The 21815-nt window shown below is 44.1% G+C and overlaps 1 protein-coding gene across 1 annotated transcript in view; it reads right to left on the bottom strand.

Annotated features, from left to right (window-relative positions):
- The window catches only part of cnih3 (cornichon family AMPA receptor auxiliary protein 3), a 107615-nt gene extending 87893 nt beyond the window's left edge, over positions 1-19722 (bottom strand). The window contains exon 1 of the mRNA XM_078542880.1: positions 19602-19722. Within this exon, the coding sequence (XP_078399006.1) occupies positions 19602-19682 (81 nt within the window). The 5' untranslated portion in view covers positions 19683-19722. The remainder of the gene's footprint in view (positions 1-19601) is intronic.
- Between the last annotated feature and the right edge of the window lie 2093 nt (positions 19723-21815).

Raw genomic sequence — 21815 nt, 5'->3', positions numbered from 1 at the left:
GGCAAAATCCAGGCTGGCATTCCTGTACAGTGCAGTAAGAGGAGCAGTACTTTTGTCTTGCTCGTCGTTTTAGGTGATGGAGACCATGTTAACCATCTCGGGTGTTTGGCAGAGTTCTGGTGGGTATGGAATCAGCAAGTGATTAGGAAGGCAAATGGAATGTTGTTTATTGCAATAGCAATGGAATATAAAAATAGGGATGTTTTGCTACAGTTGTTCAGGGTGTTGGTGAAACCACATCTAGAGTACTGTTTCCAGTTTTGGTCTCCTTATTTAAGAAAGGACATAATTGTATTAGAAGCAGTTTAGAGAAGGCTTACGCGACTGATTCCTGGGATGAGGGGGCTGTCCTATGAGGAAAGGTTGAACAGGTTGGGCCTGAATACATTGGAGTTTAAAAGAGTGAGAAGTGATCTTATTGAAACATATAAGATCCTGAGTAGGCTTGACAGGGTAGAGGCTGAAAGCATGTTTCCATTTGTGGGAGAGACTAGAACTAGGGTACATCATTTAAAAATAAGAGCTCTCCCATTTAAAAATAAGATGTCTCCAGTTCCTATGTTCCTAAGATGGAGATGAGGTGAAAATTTTTCTCTCAGAGGAGAGGGTCATGAGTTTGTGGGACTCGCTTCCCCAGAGAGCAGTTGAGGCAGGGTCATTTAATATTTTTTAAGGTTGAATTAGATTGTTGATTGACAAGGAAGTCAAAGGGTATAGGGAAGAAAAGTGAAGTTGTGGCTACAATCAAGTGAGCCATGATCTTATTGAATGACTGAAGAGGTTCGAGGAGCAGAATAGCCTACTCTTGCTCCTAACTCGTATGTGTGTATGTACTGCTAAGGCCAATCTGCGCCCAGAAAGTTTTGCTGCAGATGGGACAGGATAATGCAGCTGATTGAGTTTTGGATTAGTTGCTGGCTTGCGATTTCCTCTTCTTGCATTTTCTCTCTGCCCATGTGCTTGCTTTTGAAGGAGGCTGCACCATTTTTTATTTGGTTGCTCCAGGTGCAACGATCCTGGGCAAGATTCTCCAGAACTCAAAGCCAATGAGAGTGCATCCCAGACTCAAGCTCTCCTTGGAAGATTTGCTTTGGTAAGTGAATGTCAGACATTCTGGCTACCTGACCAGCCCAACTCAGATGTGACTGCCTCAATATGGTATGGAAGCTTGGCATGCCAGCTCGGGTCAGCACCTCAGTGTCTGCTATTTTGTCCTGCCACTTGGCCTTCTGAAATTTCCAAAAGCAGCTCAAGTAAAAGTGGTTGAGCTCCACTGCCTTAAACATTCCCTCCCTCCAACACCGACGCACATGGCAGCAGTGTGTACCATCTACAAGATGCACTGCAGCAACTAAGCAGGACTCCTTTAGCAGCACCTTCCAAACCCACGACCTCTACCACCTAGAGGGACAAGGCAAGCAGATGCATGGGAACACCACCAAGTACCTGCAAGTTCCCCTCCAAGCTACACACCACCCTGACTGGGAAATATGTCGCTGTTCCTTCACTGTCACTGGGTCAAAATCCTGGAACTACCTACATTACATAGACTGCAGCAGTTCATGAATGCGACTCATCACCATCTTCTCAAGCACAATTAGGTATGGGCAACAAATGCTGGCCGAGCCAGCGACACCCACACCACATGAAAGAATTTTTTTAAATATTGGCAGGACTGAGGATCTGTGTGTGTCAGAAGAGTGAGGATTGAGTGCAGTAGGGGATGCTGTGGGGTGTTGACCCGAGCCAGGGTGGGGGTTTGGTGTAGAACCAAGGGTACATGGGAGGTTGCTGGGGTGTTAGGGGAGTCCCAATTGGTATCAGGATGTCACAGGATGCTAAGGGGAGATGCTGGATTGGTCCCGGGGGTATCAGGGGGAGGTGCCCGGAGTGTTTTGACACTGCCATTAATTTAAGGGGCTCTTCAGCTGCTAGGAGCAGCTGTAAATAAATCAATGGAAATACAGTATTCGTGTAACTGCAAAGCAATCAGCCCAAGTTTACACATTGACAGGTATCAGTGGAAGCATCAGCGTGGGCTCCAGGCGCACCGTAATTTCTGGATTTCAGCATGTGGGATCGTCGGAGTTTGTGATGCCATTATGGCCCTCAACAGCATAAAGTCAGCATTCACTGCTATTGGGGCCACAAGATTTGGACCCATATCTTGAAAACTTTGATCAAATCATCCCTTAATTTGCTAAAATCCTAGGAATAAAGCCCCAATTTGTATAATCTCTTCTCATAATTTAACCTTTGGAGTTCAGGTATCATTCTGGTAAATCTACACTGCACACCCTCCAATCCCAATGTATCCTCCCTAAGGTGTGGTGCCCAGAACTGCTCACAGCAATCCAGTGTGTGGTCTAACCAGGGCTTTGTACAGTTGAGGCATGCCTTTGATCCATTTGTATTCTGATCCACTGTATATAAAGACCACCATTCCATTAACGTTTCCATTATTTTCTGTACTTCTCCATGATGTTTTAATGATCTACGTATCTGCACCCCCAAATCTTTGGACCTTCACTTTTTCTAACTTCTCACTATTTAGAAAATGCCCTGTCCTATCCTTTATAGGTCTAAGATGGATGATCTCACAGTTGCCTACATTGAAATCCATTTGATATAGTTTTGCCCATTCATTTAAGCTATCAATACCTTTTTGGTCATTTTATGCTTCCATCTACGCTTTTCACAATGCCATCTCTCTTCATGTCATCAGCAAACTTAGATATGTGGCTTTCTCTGCCAGCATCTGATCCAGATTCCCAATCAGCAGAAATAGTTTCTTTCTATCTGACCCATCTGTTCCATTGAATATGTGAGTGTCTGTGGATGAATAAGATTGTGCTCAGCCAGAGATGACTCTTGCAGTCAAATAGCCAGCAACATTCACAGTCAAGGCTCACACACTGAATATGGCATCTATGGGAAGGACTCCAAAAAGGAATTAAAGGGAACAGATGGAGTAAATAGAGAGAAACCATTTCCACTGGTTGGGGAATCTAGGACTAGGGGACATAGTATAAAAATGAGAGACAGAGTTTGAGGTGTGATATTAGGAAATATTTCTATACACAAAGGATGGAATTTTCCACTCCTGTTGGCGGTGGGCATGTTTGACAGCCTGAGCAAACAATATTGCAAGAAGGCCAAAAATTGGTTTTACGTCGTCTTGAAACCAGTTTGCGATTGTCCCCTCCACCTGTCAATGGCAGGCCGTCACACATCAGGAACCTAATTTCAATATTTGAGCATCTCATTATAAGCCCTGCTTGCTGGAATCATCCCCCCATGCTGGATCATCCGGGCACATTTCACAACTATACATAAGCGATCTGCACCGGGCAAGCTGCACTTTGCTTAGGACTTCAGAGTTTGTTTACCTACCTTGCTTCAGGCAGCATGAGTGCCAGACTTCGACAGCAGCACCACATCCTTTTTAGGGGAGCTCACAGGCAGGTCTCTACCTACCAGACCAGCCATAAGGTGGGGGTGGCTTTTCAATGGTTGCAGGGCTAGGGCTTACTCGGAGAAGTGGCCTTAGGCAAGTGAAGAGGCTGCAGGGTGAGGGCTTTAATGGGGAAGGGAGGTATCCCAGCATGTGTGTGTGGACACATGTTGATCTGTGCGAGTGGCCTTGAGATGGGGAGGGCTGAGGAGGCAGTCTCCAGAGGGGATGAGGCCAGGGGGAGATGTGAGGGTGTGTGTGAGAGAGTGAATGGTGATGTGTCCCTTGAGCTGGCAGTGAGTGAGATGCCATTGAATGTGTGATGGCCTTGTGAGTGTGAGTTTAGAGTGGTGAGATGGTCGCCTTACCCTGGCGGCATGGATGAGATTATTCATCCTCTTTCTGCACTGGATGGCCAACCTCTGTGCAGCGTTGGCACTGACCACCACTGCCACAATCTCCCAAGATGGAGTGGTGAGATTGCTGGATCTCCTGCTGCCAGAGTGGGGGTGGAGGACATTGTGGCAGCCGCCAAAAGTCATTCCAATGATGGATCACTGAACTCTTCTTGTCTTTCAGGGCCATATCTTCACTGGAGTAGTCCTGGGCTGCAAGAATTGAGAACTGTGTGCGTGGCTGCAGTTTAGATATGGCATCTGGAGCAAGGAAATGGTGAGGTAATGGCATGACAGGCGATTTAGAGGCCACCCGCCAGTGAGACGGCATTTCCTATGGCTGCATAATCAATGAGGTGGGAAGTGGACGATATGGCATGAAGGCCCATCATTGCAGCCGGTGGTAAAATGCCATTTTTCACATCTGCTACCGCACTTAGTGTAAATCTGGGACGATTCTGCCCAAAGGATGGTAAAAGTTTGAAACTCTCTTCTGTAATGGCAATTGATGCTAGATCAATTGTTAATTTTAAATCTGAGATTGATAGATTTATCTAGAAGTAATAAATGAAATGGGAAAAGGGCAGGTATATGGAATTAGGTTACAGATAAGCCACGATATCGTTGAATGGTGGAACAGGTTCAAGGGGCTAAATGGCCTACTCCTTTTCCTGTGTTCCTATGTTCTAATCTACTCAATATCTCCTCATAGGACAACCCTCTTGTCCCAGAAATCAGTATAGTGAACCTTGTTGCACCCCTTCCAAGGAAAGTAGATCCTTCATCAGGTGTGGTCTCACCAAATCCCTGCACAACTGCAATAAGATTTCTTTATCTTGCACTCCAACCTCCTTGGATTAGAGGCCAACAGACCACTTGCCTTCACAATTGCTTGCTGAACCTACATGTTAACGCTTTATATTTTGTTTACAAGGACCACTCCCAGTCCCCCAAACACCAACATTTAATAGTTTCCCACAATTTAAAAATATTCTGTCTTCCTATTCCTTTTGTCAAAGTGAATAATCTGGAATTTCCCTACAGTATGCTCCATCTGTCACCTTCTTGACCATTCACTTAAGCTGTCTTTCGCTCTTTACAAACTCCCTGTCCTCCTCCTAGTTTACCTTTTTACCTAGTTTCAGATCATAAACTTGGATGATCAGTCCTAATAATAATATCTATGATAGTGCATTATATAATCAGCATTAGTAATTAATATAATCAGCACTGGTACGTCATAGCAGTAGTACATCAGATAATCATGGAATATGGAATCAGTACTAGTAATTAATATAAGGAATGTTACTACATTATATAATTACTGCTAGTACATTGTATGAACCACATTAGTGCACTATATACTCAGAACTAGAACTTTAATATATTTAGCACTAGCAAAATACATAATCAGCACCAGTACATGAGTACACTTGAACAGCTTGTGACTGACCGCGAAGAAAGCGGAGAACCTAGTGATCTCTAGCTTTCTTGACATCCAATTGATTGCTATGTAGTTTAATGGGGATCCCCATTAGTGTCGAGCTGCAGTGATGGCATTAAGCAGCCAATCACATTAAAGCATTCTCACAGATAGCCAACCAGCAAATGAAAATCACTAAAATCAAATCACGTTTTAAAAGTTTTGCAGAGAGCAAAATAAAGGGATAAATATATATATGGGTTTATAGAGGAAGCTGAAATGCTAATGACAAACTTTGAATTTTTTAATTATTTAAAATCTAGGTAAAAAAAATCTACTAATTAATCATGATGGAGAAATTTAACAACAAAGCGCAAATATAAAATTGCCATTTCAGAGCTAGATCAGTTGTTCAGTTATTCCTCAGATTGGTATTAAAAACCCAGTTAAACCTCTTTGAACAGGCCTTTTAATGGGATTTCTAACAATGAAATGAGAGCGGAAGTGGGGAAAAGATGGTATTCTCATGGACCTGTTGCCCTTGTTTTTCTGGGTGGTAGAGTACATGGGGTTGGGAGAGGCTGCCGAAGAAGCCAGAGAGCAGGATTTTCTGGCCCCACCTACCGCCGGGATCGTCCAGTCCTGCCGAAAGTCAATGGACTTTTGGCTGGGCCGCTGAATCTCCTGCGGCGGCTCCCACAATGACGGGACTGGGAAATCCCGGCCGTAGTGTTGCATTAAGTTGCTTCCCCAGAACCTTCTAAATGGGCCTCAAGAGCTAGACCTAACTAGTAGCTTGTATTTGAGATAATAGCCGCGCATAACTCACTGATTTAACCCATGAGAGACTGTTTGCCTTGGGCATAATATGATTTTAATAGGTTTCAGTTTCTGTGAAGGTTCTTGCAATCATCCAGAGGGATCTATGACAGATGATTAGAGAAAGACTGTCAAAATCTAGCCCTTATGTGCATTGCAATTTTCCCCAGTGGCTCATTTGGTAAAGGAAGCATAGAGCTAAGCCATTACAGATCAGTACAGTCTTAGATTCAATTCCTGCTTCAAACTGCAGTAATTAATCTGAGGGAGCTATGATTGGAGTCATGAGAGGAAAGAAGTCCATGTTTCCCATTCCTGATCACTACCTGAGGGCTGTTGTGCACATGTTATCTGCATTACATATTCTAATAGAATAATCCATCTAGGCATCGGTAAGAAGAATGGTCACTTTGGCATGGGCTGTGATACCTGTGGAACTATACGCCAACAAGAGTTAGTGTCTTGTGGAGGAGAAGAAATTGGGCAAAACAAAGATCCTGTTGTAGATGTAGAACTCTGGTCTTCCTGACACAGAGTTTGGCAAAACTGTTTCTCCTCAAATAAGGAGAAATATGGGTATCACTTTAGTCACATGCAATTTATGCAATTAAGCACCTCTGTGAAATTTAAGTCTTCACTTGGCGAGCTCACCTCCTGTGAAGAAAAAGCCCCTCTGTTTATACACTCCAGAACATGCTTCTGCTCCATAAGACCATAAGACTGTAAGACATAGGAGCAGAAATTAGGCCATTTGGCCCATCGAGTCTGCTCCGCCATTCAATCATGGCTGATAAGTTTCTCAACCCCATTCTCCCACCTTCTCCCCGTAACCTTTGATCCCCTTACCAATCAATCTGGTACCTCCAGGAAAACCCAAATGGGTTTGTTGGTGCCTCCAGGAAAATCAATGCTTAGCAGCACAGAATAAAAACAAAGTTTAATACTGACCTTAATCACCACCACCATGGTCCCAATATCTTCAATCTCACTCCTGGTTCTGAGCTCCAGTCAAAGCCCCCCAGCCCCACACCCAATTTCTCCTCCCAGCTCAGCCTCCTAGACCTTCCGACAGAACCACTCCAACACCCCCTCACAAAAATACAATCTTCTTCCCCATCCTCCTAGTCACCCCTTCTGACAGCACACCTGATTCCCCAATAATACTGCAGACCATGCAATCTTCTCCTGACCTCCAAGGCCCCCACACCCTGATCACCCAACTCCCACAATTTTCTCCAAGCCCAGCCTTCACCCAAATCATAAACGAGATAGAGCCAACAATGCTCCAGACCCCTGTGATCACACCTAAAGATTGACACATGACTGATGAGGTCCAAGGCCCAAAATCTCAGGTTCCTTGGACCTCCTCATTTAAGCACAGGCAGGTAACTCTCTGCGGGTGAGAGTCCAAAACCGGACACTGAAAATTTCTAGGTCAAGAGCCTGGATGGTAAATTTGTTTTAGGCAGTGAACCTCCTTTAATATGACAACATTTAACAGTGTCTGCTTGGCTCTTGCTGCAGCATGAGACAGAGGGAGAAGTGGGGATTTTTTTTTAATTATTATTTATTGGATGTGGGCACACTGGCTAGGTCAGCATTTATTTCCCCATCCCCACAGATCCTGAGTCACATACAGGCCAAACCAGGTAAGCAGATTCCCTTCCCTAAAGGGCATTAGTGAACCAGATGGGTTTTTGCAACAATGGTTTTATGGTTATCATTAGACTTTTTTTATCGAATTCAAATTCCACCTCTACCATGACCAGATTCAAACCCAGGTCCCCAGAGCATTACCCTGGGTTACTCATCCAGCGACAATACCACTACACCATCACCTCTCCCTTGAAATCAGAGATGGGAAATTTGAATCACATCTACATTGCACTTTGTCAGAACCATTCCCCATATCTTTACTTATAGTGATTTAGAGTCCATTGCTTGGGGTCTGTTTATAGAAGCATTTAGGAACAACAGTAAATCATTCAGCCCTCAAGCCTGCTCCATCATTCAGTTAGGTCATGGATGACCATCTCAATTTTGTTCACCCACCTTTGCTCCCTTGTTTATGGGGTCTTACAAATTGGCTGCTGTGTTTCCTATACTTCAAGTACTACAGAAACATCTATTAGTTACAGCACAAAAGGAGGCCATTCAGCAGATCAAATCCATGCTGGCTCTTTGCAAGAGCAACTCTGTTAAACCCACTCCCCCACCCTTTCCCTGCAGCCCTGCAATTTTTTCTCTTCAGGTGCTTATCCAATTCCTTTTTGAAAGCCATGATTGAATCTGCCTCCATCACATTCTTGAAATCCTAACCACTTGCTGTGTCAAAATGTTTTTCCCCATGTTGTTGTTGATTCTTTTGCCAATCACCTTGAATCTGTGTCCTCCGGTTCTTCACCCTTCTGCCAATGGCAACAATTTCTCTCCGCTGGCCGCTCTTGATTTTGAATATCTCTAGTAAACCTCCCCTCAACCATCTCCAAAGAGACCAAACCCCACTTCTATCATGTAACTGAAGTCCATCATCCCTGGAATCATGCTCGTGAATCTTTTCTGCACCCTCTAATGCCTTCACATCCTCCCTAAAGTGTGGAGTCCAAAATTGGACATAATACTACAGTTGTGGCTGAAGTAATGTTTTATAAATGTACATCGTAACTTCCCCACTTTTGTATTCTATGCCTCTATTTATAAAGCCCAGGTTCCCATATAGCTTATTAACCACTTTCTCAATCTGTCCTGCCATCGTCAGTAAGAGGCGTGCAATCAGTGAGTGGAGACTTCGGCCTGAGTGAGACAGGGACTGAGTGAGTATATTTGGGAATTTGGTTCAAAGTGGGAATTTGGTGCAGAGGGGGAAAGACGTGAAGTAGGTAAGGTTTACTGCAAGAAATAGAGTGCTGGAAATTGGGTAATTAAGGGAGTTAGGGAAGAAGGGGAGAGAGGTGCTCTTTTGCTTTCTAACTTTCTCAGCCTTCAGCAAGCGGCCGTACTCTGCAACAGGAGAAGAAGCTAGTTACTTGGTGAGTACCTGGTAAGTGACTATGGTTTATTCTATTCCTAAGGTTCAAAGTAGTCTAGCAACTGGTGGTAAGGTGGTAAGGAAACATTAAGCTTATTTACAATATGCTCAGCAGCAACTACACATGTGCTTTCAACTCCAACTCTATCCCTATACTGTCTGCTGAGGTAGCCCACACTACTCTCCTATTGGTTACTACAGATCATGTGATCTTTCCTAACAAGTATTATTCTTAAAGGTACATTACACACTAAATAAAACCATAATTACTACAGTCCCCTTGTTCAAGACTCCCCATCCAGGGGAAACATCTCATCCAAATTCATCCTGTCACGCCCTGTATGAATTTTGTAAGTTTCAATGAGGTCACTCCTCATTCTTCGAAATTCTAGGGAATACAGACAGAGCCTCCCCAATCTCTCCTCATAAAACAATCCCACCATCCCTGGGATTAATCTTGTGAACTTCAGTTGCACTCCCTCAGTGGCAAGTGTGTCCTTTCTTAGATAAGGAGACCAAAACTGTGCATAATACTCCAGGTGAGCTCTCACCAAGGCTCTATGTAACTGCAGCAACTCTCGTTTACTCCTGTACTCAAATCTCCTCGTGATGAAGGCCAACAACCCACTTGTCTTCCTAGTTGCTTGTTGCACCTGCGTGCTAACTTTTCGTGACTCATGAACAAGGGCACCCATGTCTCTTTGGACACCCACACTTCCCAACCTCTCATCATTCAGGTAATATTCTGTCTTTGTTTTTTTCTGCCAAAGCAAATAACTTTAGATTTATTCACATTATCCAAAGCGAATAACTTTAGATTTGTTCACATTATATACCATCTGCCATGTTCTAATCCACTCACTTAGCCTGTCCAAATCCTCTTGAAGCCTCCTAGCATCCTCCTCACAACTTAGGTTCTCACCGAGTTTGGTGTCATCAGCAAATTTGGAAATATTACAATTGGTCCTCACATCCAAATCATTTATATAGATTCTGAACAGCTGTAGACCTAGGACTGACCCTTGCAGTACCCCACTAGTAACAACCTGCCATCCTGAATATGACCCATTTATTCCTACTCTCTGTTTTCTGTCTGTTAACCAATTCTCAATCCATACTAGTATATTTCATCCAATCCCATATGCTCTAATTTTATTTACTAACCTCTTGTGTGGGTCCTTATCAAAAATCTTCTGAAAATCCAAATACACCACATCCACTGGTTCTCCTTTATCTATACTGCAATTAACATCCCCAAAAAACTTCAACAAGTTTGTCTAACATGATTTCCCTTTCGTCAATCCTATTTTATCATCATTTGTAAATGTCCAGTTTTTTCCCCTACCACTGAGGTCTGTAGTTCTCCATTCTCCATCTTCCCCCCCTTCTTCAATAGTGGGGTTATATTTGCAACTTTCCAGTCCTCAAGAAGCTTTCCAAAATCTATAGAATTTTGTAAGATAACCGCCAATGCATTCACCATCTCCCTAGCCACTTCCTTCAACTCTCTGGGATGAAGCTCATCTGGTCCAGGGGATTTATCAACATTTAACCCAGTTAACTTTTCAAGTACTACTTCTTTACTAATACTAAATTTCCTTTAGTTCCTCAGTTTCCGAAGTCCCTTGGTTGCTTAGTATTTCTGGGGGATTTTCTGTATCTCCTTCCATGAAGACAGACACAAAATAACTGTTAAGTTTCTCTGCCATTTTCCTATTCTCCACTTTAAATTCTCCTGTCCCCACACTTGACCTAGCTAATCTTTTCCTTTTCACATACGTCAAGAAGCTTTTACAGTCCGCCTTTATGTTCCTTGCTAGTTTGCATTCATATTTTATTTTCCCTTTCTTAATCAGTTTCTTGGTCCTCCTTTGCTGGGATCTAAATTGTCGCAAATCCTCAGACTTACCACTTTTTCTGGTATCCTTAAAAGCCACTTCCTTTGACTTAATACAATCTAACTACAGTTCATTTACCCATTGGGTGTTGGTGCCTTAGAGGAATGTATATCTGTCGTAAATACTAGCCATTATCTGTCTTACATCAAATCTTTTAGTGCATTTTTCCAATAGACCATAGCCGACTTGCCCCTCATACCTTCATAATTTCCTTTCTTCAGATTTAAGACCCTAGTTTCAGAATGAATTATATCACATTCAAATTTAATGCAAAATTCTATCATATTATATATTCATTATTTCCCAAAGACTTCTTTATAGCAAGATTATTAATTAGCCCTTTCTCATTACACAACACTAAATCCAAAATAACCTGATCCCTAGTTGGCTCCTCAATGTACAGCTCCAGAAACTCATCTTGCACACACTCTAGGAATTCAACCTCTAGAGCATTAGTGCTGATTTGGTTCACCAAGTCTACATGTAAATTGAAGTCGCCCATTATTAATGTATTACCCTCATTACATGCATCTTTAATTTCCTGATTTATACCATGCCCAACATTACCACTGCAGTTTGGTGACCTATAAACAACTCCCACCAAAGTTTGCTGCCACTTTCGGTCTCTTAGCTCCACCCAAATTGATTATACATCTTGATCCTTCAATTTTTTTTTTATTCATTCAAGGATATGTGCTTCGCTGGCTGGGCCAGCATTTATTGCCCGTCCCGAGTTACCCTTGAGAAGGTGGTGATGGTGAGCTGCCTTCTTCAACCGCTGCGGTTCATGTGGTGTAGGTACACCCACAGTGCTGTTAGGAAGGGAGTTCCAGGATTTTGACCCAACGACAGTGAAGGAACGGTGATATATTTCCAAGCCAGGATGGTGAGTGATTTGGAGGGGAACTTCCAGGTGGTGGTGTTCTCATCTATCTGCTGCCCTTGTCCTTCTAGATGGTAGCGGTTGTGGTGAAAGGTGCTGTCGAAGCAGCCTTGGAGAATTCCTGCAATGCATCTTGTATCAGTGCTGCTACCATGCGTCGGTGGTGGAGGGAGTGAATGTTCGTGGATGTGGTGCCAATCAATTGGGCTGCTTTGTCCTGGATGGTGATGAGCTTCTTGAGTTTTGTGGGAGCTGCACTCATCCAGGCAAGTGGAGAGTACTCCATCATGCTCCTGACTTGTGCAACCAACCATCTAAGATCCTCTCTCACTCATGTATTGATTTTGTCCCTTATTAAGAGTGCTACCCAACCACCTTTTCGTTTTTGCTTATCCCTCCTAAATGCCGAATGTCCTTGGATATTCAGTTCCCAATCTTCTCACCCTGTAGCCACGTCTTCCTAATGACAATTAATATACCTATTTATCTCAATTTGTGCATTCAAATCATCAACCTTTTTGTGAATGCTCTGTGCATTCATATTTAATTCTGCTTTTTTAACATTATGGGGAATGTGAGGAAAAACTTTTTAACCCAGAGGGTGGTGACGGTCTGGAATGTGCTGCCTGGGAGGGTGGTGGAGGTGGGTTGCCTCACATCCTTTAAAAAGTACCTGGATGAGCACTTGGTACGTCATAACATTCAAGGCTATGGGCCAAGTGCTGGTAAATGGGATTAGGTAGGTAGGTCAGGTGTTTCTCACGTGTCGGTGCAGACACGATGGGCCAAAGGGCCTCTTCTGCACTCTGTGCTCATTCTCTATTCTGATCCTTTTTGATACTTGCCTATGCTTCGCCTGTCATCTATTTCTGCTTTCTACTTTTCTACTTCCTTTTACCAACTTTGCTTTCCTCAAGCCTGAGCTCACTCTCAGATTCCCATCCCCCTGCCAATCTAGTTTAAACCCCTCCCCAACATCACTAGTGAATCGCCCTTCGAGGATATTAGTCCTGGTTCTGCTAAAAGATAGCCCGTCCATCTTGTACAGGTCCCACTGTTCCAATGCCTCAGATATACAGCTCTCCCTCCTACACCAGTTCTTCAGCCAGATTGTGGTTGTATACAATTCTGCTACAGATGGCCCACAGCACCTCATGATTGCCTAAGTCTCAAGTTGATAGACCTGTTCAAAATCTATCCATTTAGCACAGTGGTAGTGCCACACAGCACGATGAGGGTATACTCAGTGTGAAAACAGGACTTCATCTTCCCAAGGACTGTGCTGTGGTCACTCCTACCTGTACTGTCATGGATAGATGCATCTGTTACAGGTAGATTGGTCAGACAAGTTCCAGTAGGGTTTTCCTTCTTGTTGGTTGCTGCACCACATGCTGCAGGCCCAGTCTAGCAGCTATGTCCTTCAGGACTCGGCCAGCTCAGTCAGTAGTGGAGATACCTAACCACTCTTGGTGATGGACTTTGAAGTCCCCCACGCATTCTGCCCCCTTGCCACCACCCGTGTGGCCAAAGATCAGGAGCGTGGGGCTGAAGTGCAGCCAGAACTTGAGGGGCAGACTCTTCAAAAAAACTAAAAAGGAACAGCAACTTTATGCACTCTATGTAAGCATGGAACATGGTTTCCTCAAGGCCACAGAAAATATAGACGGCCTGGGAGTCTGTGAACCATCACAGAGTCTGTTAACCTACAGCTCTAAGGGACTGCTGTGTCCAACACTCTCTGCCCCAGATCCCAGAAGGAAAATGGGATGACTCCCACATGGGAAAGCTCTCCACTTGGGACCCCCGCCACTGTCGGAGGTCAAGATGGAATGCCAAGGCGTGTCCGGACAATTGATGAGGGCAAAGACACGAAGGGTCTGCAGTAGCAGCCCGTACAGGAAACCCCTCGGTGCCCTTTCATATGGCTGAATGAAAAGGCACGGAGGCAATTTCCACAAGACAGCTCAAATTGAGATGTTGCAGCTCCTGAGGGAGTTGTCAGGGCTTGGGGCCATTGTGAATTGCCATCCAAATACAGTCAGCTCAGACGGGAGTCCACAGTACTCTTGAGCTGAATTAACTCCATGGGTGCAGTTGGGGCTGAGCACCAAGAGTTTGAGGTTGTGAGTGGCGCTGGCCATTGCCTGCCGCACAATGCATCAGTTCATGTGATGTCATCCACCCTGTTCCTCCGCCATCCAACACATCCCTGACTCTGGTCACCCCAGCGGCCCAAGCCCTTCGCTCCGCCAGCTACATGAATCCATATTGGTGGAAGTACGGATTCCTGAGTAGTGGCTCTCAGATGGTAGCCGCTACTCCTGACAGGAGAGAGCTCCGGCATGAGGAGACCTTGTTCCAGACTTTGATCACGTCCTTGTAAAAGTCAGGCAACTCCTTCAAAGAGACACTGAGACCCCTCAGGCTTATAAAGAGAGGCTATGATGAAAAAAAACATACGTCACCAGGGTACGCCATTGATTTGGGGGCTTAACATAAATGTATTGCTGCAGGGTCTAGAGACAGAAAGTTGCCACTTGGGTGCGAAGACACACCAGCACCTAACCACCCTCCTCAAGTGGGAGATATAGTACTTCAGCAATGACCCAATGCATCCTTTTGTCCCAGAAGATGTTGATAAGCTTCTTCTGCATTTTTGTGAAAACTCCAGGGAAGGGGTCCAAACGACCAACCGATACCACAGCTGACTTGGAAATATATCACCCACTGTCGCTGGGTCAAAATACTGCAACTCCCTTCCTAACAGCACTGTGGGTGTACCTACGCCACCTGGGCTGCCACGTGGTTCAGGCGGTGGTGTCGTGGTATTGTCACTGGACTGGTATTCCAGAGACCCAGGGTAATGTTTTGGGGACCTGGGTTTGAATCCCACCACGGCAGATGGTGAACTTTGAATTCAATAAAAATCTGGAATTAAAAGTATAATGATGACCATGAAACCATTGCAGATTGTTGTAAAAACCCATCTGGTTCACTAATGTCCCTTAGGGAAGGAAATCTGCCATCCTTACCTATTCTGGCCAACATGTGACTCCAGACCCACAGCAATGTGGTTAGCTCTTAAAATGCTATCTGAACAAGGGCAATTAGGGATGGGCGACTGAGATTTATTACAAAGAGTCCCTTGGGGAATAAGGGGCGACTCAGTGGGGGGCACGAGTCCATAGCCTCGCTGGCAATGGGTTCCACATTGTCCCCAGCACCCACCACAGAGCCACGGTCCTCCTCCAGACAGTTGCCATCCGAGTCCGAACTCTCCACCACATTGAGTTTGGTGGACGGCACAACCCACCAGCCAATCCCATTTCCATCCCAATCCCACCCCCTGGATCAATGGTAGAAGGGTCATCTCTGGGCTCCTCAGGGGATCTGGGCCAGGGGGAGGCAGCAGCAACAGGAACAGGAACCGGCAGCAGCAGTATCATGGACAACTACAGACGCTGCAGCAGCAGCCAGCAGCAGCCAGCAGCAGCCAGCAATTCTCTCCTTCTCCTTTGCATGCAGGCAGAATACGCAGCAGTTTTCCTTCTTTGCTGGAGAGAGTTTATTGACTGAGTTCACAGTCAACACTACTGCAAACCCACCAATGTCCCACCGATCTCCATATGTTATTTTGGTTTAATCAATTAACGCAAATTAAAACAAATTTAACAAATTAACAAAACAAACGGGGGTATCATACTTTAAAGGGACACTGTAACTAAAACCAAATTACCAAAGGAAACTTAGCAAAATATCATTCCCGGGGGTGATGATGCACCCCAGCCCCCGCGGTGCACACCGGTCATGGAAGGACCTCCAGCGTCCTGGACACAGCCTGCACCCTCTCTAGGGACTATCCCCATTTATATTCTTATGAGCATAACAAATTAACAAAAGGGGACCAAATTAACAAAGGGTCAAATAAACTAATAAAAGTGGGTAAACCCCTAAAGGGGCACTGTAACTAAAGAACAAAACCACAAAGGAAATGTACAAAAACTCAAGTTAAAATGTATTGCCAGGGTCAATAAAGCACCCAGCCCCCGTGGTGCCCACCGATCACAGAAGAAGGCTTTCAGCGTGCCAGTGGACACCACACGGCCCCTTTTCAGGTACTATCCCCATTTTTATTCTTTCAAATGAACAAATTAACACATTTTTAAAATTAACAAAACACATGGGGGGGATAATCCCTGAAAGGGACACTGTAACTAAAATCAAATACCAAAGGAAACTTAGCAAACTAAATCAAAACGTTATTCCCAAGGGTGATGATGCACCCCAGCCCCCGTGGGCGGACATCACATGCACCCTCTCCAGGGACTATCCCCATTTATACTCTTTTGAAGTATAAACAATAGAACAAAAGAACAAATAGAACAAATTCACTCAGGGACAAATCAACAAATTAAAGGGGCAGCCGCTAAAAGAGATACTGGCACAAAAGACAAAAATCACAAAGGAAACTTACAGAAATCAAACTAAAATGTGATTGTTGGGGTCAGTAATGCACCCCTGCCCCCGTGGTGTCCACTGATCTTGGAAGGCCTCCAGCGTGCTGGTGGACACCGCATGTCCCTTTTCCAAGGACTATCCCCATTTATGCTCTTGCGTATAGCAAATCAACAAATTATGGGGGCAAATTAACAAAAGGTTAAATGAACAAATTAAAGGGGCAGCTCTTTAAAGGGAAACTGCAACAAAAGAAAAAATCACAAAGGAAATTTACAAAAGTCAAATCAAAGCATGATTTGGGAGATCAATGGTGCACCCCAGTCTCCCCACAGTGTCCACCACATGCTCCCTCTCCAAGGACTATCCCCATTTATAGGTGTACAAATACCCATCATCTGTCTAACAATATAATTGCCATTAAACCTCAACAATGTGATTGCTATTAAACACTAACAATGTAATTAATAAGACATTGACAATGGTGATGGTCTTGTCATGGACATTGGCTGTAATGTATGATACATCAGTTGTTAGGGTAGAACAGAAAAAGCTTTACATTGCACCTCAAACCGTATTGATACGCTTGATCTGGGGGTGTGGCATGTTGGCAATCAAGAGAAATTCCCTGTGCTGCTGTCTCTCTCATTTGACAATTTCTCCATCCTCACCACCACCCCCCAAAAAAGCATAGATGAGGTCAGCTTCACATTCAAACCAGATGTGAAAGGATTTTAATCCTGCTTTCACCTTGTGCTCTGATTGCCTCACACATTAAAAGCATTGAACAACTTCTCATAAATAGGACAGGAAAGAAGGAGATGCTCTGATATTTCAGATATTTTATTTCAGGGGAGTGTGATATGAAGCAGCACAGAATGAATGTCACCAAATGCTTCGAAATCCCAAACCTCAGCATGATGCAATGTGATGGGTAAACCAACCAAACACTGGGATTCTTAGCATTGCATTTCTCAGAAACAATTGATTACAAAGTCAAAAAAGATGGCACTCTACATATATCTTTGGACATTAAATATATATGAATATATGAATATCAGGAATTACTTGATATTTAAAAATAGAAAATATATTGTGTGGAGTTATCCTAGTTATAAAATGTATTCAGTGCAATTATTCTATATATTAAATGTACCCTCTAGAATTATTCGATCTAAAATGTATATTGTGGAATTATTCGATCTAAAATGTATATTGTGAAATTATTCGATCTAAAATGTATACTGTGGAATTATTCGATCTAAAATGTATACTGTGGAATTATTCGATCTAAAATGTATTTTGTGGAATTATTCGATCTAAAATGTATACTGTGGAATTATTCGATCTAAAATGTATTTTGTGGAATTATTCGATCTAAAATGTATACTGTGGAATTATTCGATCTAAGGTGTATATTGTGGAATTATTCGATCTAAAATGTATACTGTGGAATTATTCAATCTAGAATGTATACTGTGGAATTATTCGATCTAGAATGTATACTGTGGAATTATTCTAGATAGAATGTATACTGTGGAATTATTTGATCTAAAATGTATATTGTGGAATTATTCGATCTAAAATGTATATTGTGGAATTATTCGATCTAAAATGTATACTGTGGAATTATTCTAGATAGGTTGATTCCTTGCAGTGTCACATTGCTTAGACAGGGTTTACTGACACAAGATTGTTCTGACTGTCTCATTTTCCCACTGCACATTAACACACACCAACATTACCCAGCTAGAGATTGTACCTTCTATAGTCTTTCTCCCTCTTTCCCCTACTCTCCCTCTATCTTCCTTTTTCTTATCTTTCTTTACTTTTGTCTCCAGCTTTTTCTCTTTCAATTGATTTTTATTTCCCGCTTGTTCTCTCAGCCTTTATAAGATACTCTCCTAGTTTTTTCCTTCTCACTATTTCCTTTGCTCCCTTCACCTCCCCACTCTCAGTCTTATGGATGTACCTACACCACATGGATTACAGCTCACCATCACCTTCTCAAGGGCAATTAGGGATGGGCAATAAACGCCACCTAGCCAGCAATGCCCATGTCCCATGAAGGAATAAAAAAAATAAGGTTCTCTCCCATCCCTCCTAATTCTCATTCCACTTGTTTCTGTCCTGTTTCCCAGATTGTCCGTCACCAGGTTTCTCTCTCCTAATCTCTCATTCTTGACCTTCTTCTCCCTATTCTTCCTCATCCCCAATTTCTCCCAATCAGCTTCTCTCTCTTTAAGTCTCGCTTTTTATTTCTATCTCCATTCTCTGTCTCCCACTCTCCTCCAGTAATTCCCTACCCTAAATCCTTGTCTCTATGTAGTCTCTCTCCTCTGGTCTCCTCTTTCTCAACAACAAGACCATCTCTCTCTCTCTTTCTCCAGTCTGTCTCCCATCTCCCCCATGTATTCCTCTCTCTAGACTCATCTATTCTCACTCTCCCCCTCTACAATCTCTCCCTCTCTCTTTCCCCCATTCCGCCTCCCATCTTCCATCCCTGGTTTTTCTCTTTCTCTCTCTCTTTCATCTCTCTTTCTGATCACATTCTGTCTCAACCCCCACCCCCTCCCCAGTTTCTCTTCCCCCTCCAGTCTCTCTGTCCCCCATCTATCTATCTATCTCTCTTTTTCTTTCCCCCTCAACAGTCTTCCAATCTCCCCAGTCTCCCTCTCTCCTGATCTCTCTGTCCATCTCTCCCTCTGTCTCTTGACACTCTCTATTCCCCAAGCCCTCTCTCTCCGCAGTCTCCCTCTCTCTCTCTCTCTACCTGTTTCCTCTCCCTCTATCTCTTTCGCTGCCTATATCTCTCTCGCAATCTTTCTACCCCCCCCTCCCCCCCCAATCTCTTTGCATGGTGTCTCTCTCCCCATCTCTCTCTCTCTCCTTCTGTCCCACTCCTTGCCTCTCCTGAAATCTTTATCTCCACGGTCTTCCTGTCTCTATCGCAGACTCTCTCTCTCCCAAGGACCTCTCCCCAGACACACTCTCCCCCGTCTCTCCCCCACAGGTCCCTCTCCCTCCTCGTGTTTCTTTCTCCATTGCTCTCTCACCGTCTCCCTTTCTCCCCAGTCACTCTCTCTCTCTCTCCCTCAGTCTCTGGCCCCAGTGTCTCCCCGACTCTCTCTCTCTCTTTCTCCCCAGTGTTTCTCTTTATCCTTCTGTCTGCCTCTCTCTCTCTCCCCCCACCCGGTCTCTTTCTCCCCAAGTCTCTCCAGTTGTACCACAGGTGGGTTTACTTACGTTCCAGATAGCGAAGAAAATGAGAGAGGAACAGAGGACCAGGGAAAGCATGTAACAGAAGGCAGCGAATGTAAACGCCATAATTTCCCACAATCCTGGCGACTTGCTCCCAAATTTCCGCAATTCCCATCGAATCCGAGTCCGATTCCAGCAGCAGCCAGCAAATCCAGCAGCAGCCAGCAAATCCAGCAGCAGCCGGCAAATCCACCGGCGGGAATAATGTCCGAGCGATCAGAGCCAATCTGGGCTCCTGCAGCCGAACATCGCAGCTTTCCCTATCTGCCGGAACTTTCCCTGAATCCCCCCCCTCCCCAGTATCTCCACACCTCCCCACACCCCCCAATCCGGATTCTTTCACATACTTTCAAAAACATTCACTTCAACACTCCTCAGTCCCAGGGTTCATCCCTTCCAGAGACTGAATGCAGTAAAATCCTTTCCGTGGGGACAATTTGGGAGTTAGTCAGTCTGGATAGTTCCTGGGCAGCTTTACCCCAGATAAATCATTCAAAGCCCGAATTCCGAGACCGAACTCCTTTCGGTTCCGGAGAGCCGAGCCAGACAGGGACAGCGAGAATTCACTACTATGTCCATCCCATCCTGAGCTGCTACTCCCGGTCACAGTACAGTCTCTGCCCGCCTCTCTCAACAATTGTCAACTCATTGGCTGCAAGCGCAGCAAAAACAGGCAGCGTTAAACGACAAAGAAACGAAGGATTGGTACCATGGAGAGGGGAGAAACGAGTGATCAGCACATACAAATCTGCCACAGGGATAGAACCCGCCTCAAACGGACCATTGGTACAACCCTAACCAAACTATAGCCACCACCATAACAGCTTAAACACCAACTATATCTACCACAGTGACAATCCAAACACCAACCATATCTACCACAGTGACAATCCAAACACCAACCATATCTACCACAGTGATAACCCAAACACCAGCTATATCTACCACAGTGACAACCCAAACACCAACCATATCTACCACAGTGATAACCCAAACACCAGCTATATCTACCACAGTGACAATCCAAACACCAACCATATCTACCACAGTGACAATCCAAACACCAACCATATCTACCACAGTGATAACCCAAACACCAACTATATCTACCACAGTGACAACCCAAACACCAACTATATCTACCACAGTGACAACCCAAACACCAACTATATCTACCACAGTGACAACCCAAACACCAACTATATCTACCACAGTGACAACCCAAACACCAACTATATCTACCACAGTGACAACCCAAACACCAACTATATCTACCACAGTGACAACCCAAACACCAACTATATCTACCACAGTGACAACCCAAACACCAACCATATCTACCACAGTGACAAACCAAACACCAACTATATCTACCACAGTGACAACCCAAACACCAACTATGTATACCACAGTGACAATCCAAACACCAACTATGTCTACCACAGTGAAAAACCAAACACCAACTATATCTAAAACATGACAACCCAAACACCAACTATAACTACCACAATGACAACCCAAACAACAACTATATCTACCATAGTGACAACCCAAACACCAACCATATCTATCACAATGACAACCCAAACACCAACCATATCTATCACAGTGACAGCCCAAACACCAACCATATCTACCACACTGACAATCCAAACACCAACTTTATCTACCGCAGTGACAATCCAAAGACCAACCATATCTATCACAGTGACAACCCAAACACCAACTATATCTACCACAGTGATAACCCAAACACCAATTATATGTACCATTGTGACAGCCCAAACACCAACTATGTCTCCCATAATGACAACCCAAACACCAACTATATCTACCATAAGGACAGCCCAAACATCAACCATATCTACCACAGTGACAACGCAAACGCCAGCATAAACCCTCAGGCCCTTCTGTTCCTGCACATTTTCAGAACTATGCCATTATGTATATATTGCCTCTCCCTATCCCTTGTGTCAAAATGTTTCACCTCACACTTCTCCTTATTAAATTCTGTTTGTCACTTGTACATATGAACATACAAACAAGGAGCACGAATAGGCCATTCAGCACTTCAAGCCTGCTCCGCCATTCAATAACACCATGATTATAACCTCCCACCTACCCCCACTAAGCTTTCACCCCCTTGTTAATCAAGAATCTATCCAGCTCTGCCTTAAAAATATTCAAAGACTCTGCTTC

The sequence above is a fragment of the Cetorhinus maximus genome, chromosome 5, assembly GCF_964194155.1.
Source record: "Cetorhinus maximus chromosome 5, sCetMax3.hap1.1, whole genome shotgun sequence".
NCBI classification, from domain to species: Eukaryota; Metazoa; Chordata; class Chondrichthyes; order Lamniformes; family Cetorhinidae; genus Cetorhinus; species Cetorhinus maximus.
Note: the sequence above shows the minus strand (reverse complement) of the source record. Positions and strands in the feature narration are given on the sequence as shown.